The following is a 5000-nucleotide window of genomic DNA, read 5'->3' as shown; positions in this document are numbered from 1 at the left end:
TCAAGGTTGCTCCTTCAGGATTCAGACTCTATCAGATGTTAGAGAAAAAGTTCTTGTGAGTAACAACTTTGGGAATTATTCATTATGCATTTTATTATGTTTGAGTTTTTGTAAATAGCGTTTATTAAAGTTGAGCCTATGTTTCAGCAGTGACTGTTTGAGAGGGTGTGGAAGCGAGACTTTTGGGTCAACATTCTATTAGATGTTGAGAAGAGAAAAGAGATTTAGCATGTGAAATGAGTTTCAATCCAGATTTTACCTTTTTCTCAGAACAGAAACTGCAGTTGTTGAATGGGAGCTGCCCTTGATAATTTCGCACATTTGGGGTTGTTACTTCGGTTAACACTGTTAGTTTTTCATGCCCAATGATGTATAGCTTTCGTGACAAATTTCTAATTTTGTAGATATTTGGTGTGGCATTTCTGGCATGTTGTACTCCTTTTGTCATTTGGAAGGCAAGAGATCATCTCTCACGAATCAAAATTTAAAGTGACCTTGTGACAAAGAAAATCACCTCCTTTTTTCTCCAGATTTTGAAAGTTTGTTTGCTTAACACCTGACTGGCAAAATATTAAGCTTTGACCGATTGGACCTCAGAGGGTTGGATCCTTGGAAAAGTGACGTCAAAGGATCACTAGCTTAAAATTTCAGCATGTGGATGCAGCTTATTTAATTATGCAAAATGCGAGTTTAAAAGTCTGAAAGCCCAAAACTCCTGTGCTGCAGAATTATTCATTCTGTGGCGTACACATTGCATTCTTAAACTAGTGAACCTTTGACACCATTTTCTCCTCGATCCAGCTCTCTCAAGAACTTAAAGTTAGTAATGGCATACCATTATTAAAGAGGAAAATTCCAGTCAAAATAAACAGGTTTCATTTTGAAGTCAAGGCTTTAACCTGTGGTCGCTTAGTGTTTAGTTATTATTTGTTTCATTGTTTGGTTAAAGTACCTTTTATTTGTTCTTTATTCAATTTTTCTTCATCATGTGATTAGCACCTTCCACTGGGAAACTTCTGGCTCTCAGCCCCCCTTCCCTATTGACCTTCCATTGTGGGGGGGGGGGGGGAGCTATATATCTTTTCTGGAACCACACAATATAAGTATTTTGTCTGTCATGGCAGCAGATGCATTCGAGTGAAGCTATCACAATGACAATACAAACCAGCTGGTGATAAGAATTTTGAGAAAGTGCATGTGATGAAGTCACAGTAGTAACTACCTATGTAATGGAGTGTTTTTAATTATTATGGCTGGGATAGCGCACTTGCCTTCCACCAGTGTGGCCCCTGCTTGATTCCCAGACTTTACGTCACATGAGGGTTGAATTTGTTGGTTCTCTACTTTGCTTTGTTAGACAGCTCCTGGTACTGCAGTTTTCCCCGATCCTAAAAAAAACAACCTATGATTTGGTTTGATTTCTATTCAGTGTCTTCAATTAGTGCTATAGTGCTAAATACTGACACTGAAGTACAGTTCTTGACTGAGCGTTTGGTGCCTGAGTGAGTCCCTGTTTTAGTTATTATGGTAAATTTACTGAAATGCTGCTCATGGAAAATGGCCAGCTTGCACTTTTAACTGAAGATCGCACTGTCTTTACCATTTGAATATTGACCTGCAATCTTAATTGATGGAACACAAAGATCTTCAGATACATGTACCTAATTGTTTCTGTTCAAGCCATACAATGAACCCAAGCCATCTTTTTGTGTTGTGTTATTAAAGTGCATTGATTTTTTTTTTGTAGGAATATGTTAAAGTGCTGAGTCGACCATTGGGCTTTGATGGAGATCCCGATCCATCTTGGACTCCCATTTACCTCGATAAACTGGTAAGACAGTGCTGCAAGACCAAAGCAGAAGTAAATTTAACAAATCTAAAGTGCTGCACCTTGTGAGTTCACAACATTTTGACCCCCGTGATGAATATCGTTGTCAATAAGAGTACAGACAACGCTGAACCACTTTCTATTTGTTTTTTACCACAATATTCAATGCCAAAGAAAGTTTTTATCTCAGAGTGTGACCAAAATCATGACTCAAAGAAAGAGCAAGGGTTGTCAATAACTTTTTCACAATATGATTGGTTTATTTCCCAAAACAAGGGTTCCTGATTTGTTATTACATTGCTTGACAAATTGACGCAAGCATGACGTGTACAGGGTTGGCTAGACTCTTATCGACAACAGAAAATTAGCCAATCAGATTGCGAGATCACAAGCAATTGTGGTAAAATACCTTCTTTCCCATAACCAAACCCTGCCATTTCATTATAAAATAAATTTAATTTTGATTTGGTTTGCAGTCTGCCTTAACCCATTGACTCCCAGGGGTTCCCCATTGATGAGTAAAATCGTCTGGCATTAGACAGAGTAAAATACTAAGTGTGGCCGGTTTCGGCCTGTTTGGACGTCAAAGGGTTAAATGGGGACATAGTTTTTCGGTGAGTGATTAATGGGGACATAGTTTTTCAGTGAATGATTAACCCATTGACTCCCAGGGGTTCCCCATTGACGAGTAAAATAGTCTGGCGTTAATTAGACAGAGCAAAATACTAAGTCTGGCCAGTTTAGGCCGGTTTGGACGTCAAAGGGTTAAATGTGCTTGGCAAATGTGAACTTGAGACCTCTCAGGGACATTATTTATTTATTTATTTTTTTGCATGTCATAGTCACCAGCAATAAGTGCCAAACTTATAAACTATAGGATTAGTCTTTTTTCTTAACAGGGCCTTGGCTTGATGATCACTCTTGTGGCTCCCGTCTTTAATAAGTCCTCACAGACAGTAAGTTTTCTGGTTGTTCTACAAGTTTTTTCTTCAAAAGGGAGAGGTGATCCTTGCATCTGGACAATTTAAGCGGTATTTGTCTTTTATCGACAACGTTCAGGCAACTTCAACATGATTCAAACCTACATGTAGTTGTACAAATATGACCTCTGCAATGCCTGTGCAATGCCTGTGCAATGCTCTACCAACTGAGATATGAAAAACCCGCACATCAAATACATACATGTACATGCATTGTCCTTCCTATTAGAGATGAATTGATGAAGATGTGGGCAAAGCATCTGCCCTAGACTGTCCACTTCCAATGGCAGTCCATCACTCAAAAACATTCTTGTTTATTTTATTTATTTATTTATTTATTTTATAATTTATTATTTTTTTTATTGATTATTAAATAAAGAATACAATGATGACATTACAATAAAATTAATACTACTTTAAAATAATTTGCTTATATTTTTCATTGTTCATTAGTCAAACAAAGATGAGAAAACTTGTGTGTTACAAGTTAAAATAATATTGTTTGCTCCTCTGTAGGATTACAAGGGCGAACTACTAGGTGTGGTTGGGACAGATGTTGCTTTGCCACAGCTTGAAGGCTCCGTCCCAGGAAGTGAGGTACTACACATGCTAATCAAAGTTTCTTTTCTTTTTCTACTGTAAACACCTGCAGATAAGCCGCACATTTTCACCAAAAGTCATTGCTATAAATCAGGGGTGCGGCTTATCTTCGGGAGCATTTGAAAAAGGCTGCTTCTGGTGTCCAGTTTTCCACCTTCGAATGATATAACGCCTAGTTACTAAGGTATGAACATTTTAGGTGAAGCTTGGACAGACAAGTATTGAGCTTAATTTATTGATTTCTAAATTTTTCAGGTTGGTGTTGATGGATATGGTTTTGCAATCAACAACAATGGCTTTGTTCTGTTCCACCCTGGCCTGGATAAAGAGGTAAAAGCATCGAAATAATATTAATAAACTTAAGGAAATTTTTTCTCTTGTCAAGTGTTGCTAGAGTAGATTCATGCTGGAAACTGAACTTTCTCTGGGCTTCAATACCCCTCACCTTGCCCAGAGGTTTCCCTGTGTATGAAACTCACAAGGGAGTGGTTGGGTTTCTAATGCCAGTATGAGGTTACAGAAGGTGCTGCCTTCATTTTCACTATGTCCATCATTTGGTGTATTTGTCTACTGGAAAAGATAGCGGTTTTTTTTTTTTTGCTCCAAGAAGGGTTTTGAAAGGCAAGGTGGGTTGGTGGCCTGTTCAAATTGGGGTTAACACCAAGGCAACTTAAATAGCATGACTTGCCGCAGGTTTCAGGCTGTAAACTCAAGATTTACATTTTCATTTTTTGAACAACTCGGCTCCGATTTGTTCGGGTGCAGGGTTTGTGGAGCTGTGAGAGCCATCAGCCTTCCATCACTGCATTTGTCTTGGTTTTGATTGCCAGAGCCATCCTCTCACATGCGGGCAATCTTGTTCCCAGAGGCATTGTTCCCTTGATCAGCAGTAGGGAAGACAGACTCTGGTCAAATCCAAAGAAGTCCACATTTTATTGATTGATGAAAAACACGGTTTCATTTCCTGCCATTTTCAAACTTTAAACTCCAAAGCGTGATTTATTCTGGATTTTTATCTACAAAAAAATATATATATGAGGTTGAAGATGATCTAGAAATAAATCTTTTTACAACTTGCCAGTTCCGTAAAGTTTTTGTTTTGGAAAATACAGCATTTTGAATGACACCAGATACTGAAATCTGTTTTGATTGAAAAAATGTCCCTGGTTATTTTTGATTCTCCGCAGTTGAAACGTTTCAAGTGTTTGAGGAAATGTGTTTATAATCATGTGCTCGTTTATGTGACTGAAAAGTAAGCGCTTTCATGGCAAGGTGAACTCAAGGAGGTTTTGTTGAATCCTGACCACCTCCCTTCATACACACGCAGTTTTTCAACTGTAACCAGAATTTTCTGGTTCCAGTTTTGGATTATTCCAGAGCCTCCTTTATAAGGGTGCATGGAGTACCTATGCTCGTGTGCCTGTTCCACTGGACAGGGGAACGGAGGCTCCAGGAAGGAGATTGATATGTGGGTTGAGTTTGTTGGCTCTTTACTCTCCTAGCTCCTGATACTCCAGTTTTTCTAACTTGTCAAAAGTCAACATTTGATTTGATCAGTTTAATGTAATGTTATTTAATTTTTTTAAGCTACA

General features: G+C 38.3%; 1 protein-coding gene across 3 annotated transcripts in view; it reads left to right on the top strand.

Moving 5' to 3' along the window:
* The window catches only part of LOC138000276 (voltage-dependent calcium channel subunit alpha-2/delta-3-like), an 87155-nt gene that overhangs the window by 42240 nt on the left and 39915 nt on the right, over nt 1-5000 (top strand). For all 3 annotated transcript variants that reach the window (XR_011123096.1, XM_068846567.1, XM_068846568.1), the window contains exons 15-19: nt 6-55; nt 1748-1831; nt 2728-2784; nt 3325-3405; nt 3664-3738. Coding sequence is in view for 2 of the 3 variants with exons in the window: in XM_068846567.1 (XP_068702668.1) it covers nt 6-55; nt 1748-1831; nt 2728-2784; nt 3325-3405; nt 3664-3738 (347 nt within the window). In the remaining variant the exon portion in view is untranslated. The remainder of the gene's footprint in view (nt 1-5; nt 56-1747; nt 1832-2727; nt 2785-3324; nt 3406-3663; nt 3739-5000) is intronic.

The sequence above is a fragment of the Montipora foliosa genome, chromosome 4 (assembly GCF_036669935.1).
Source record: "Montipora foliosa isolate CH-2021 chromosome 4, ASM3666993v2, whole genome shotgun sequence".
In the NCBI taxonomy this organism is placed as follows: Eukaryota; Metazoa; Cnidaria; class Anthozoa; order Scleractinia; family Acroporidae; genus Montipora; species Montipora foliosa.
The sequence above is the reverse complement of the archived record's forward strand: the minus strand, read 5'-3'. Positions and strand labels throughout refer to the sequence as shown.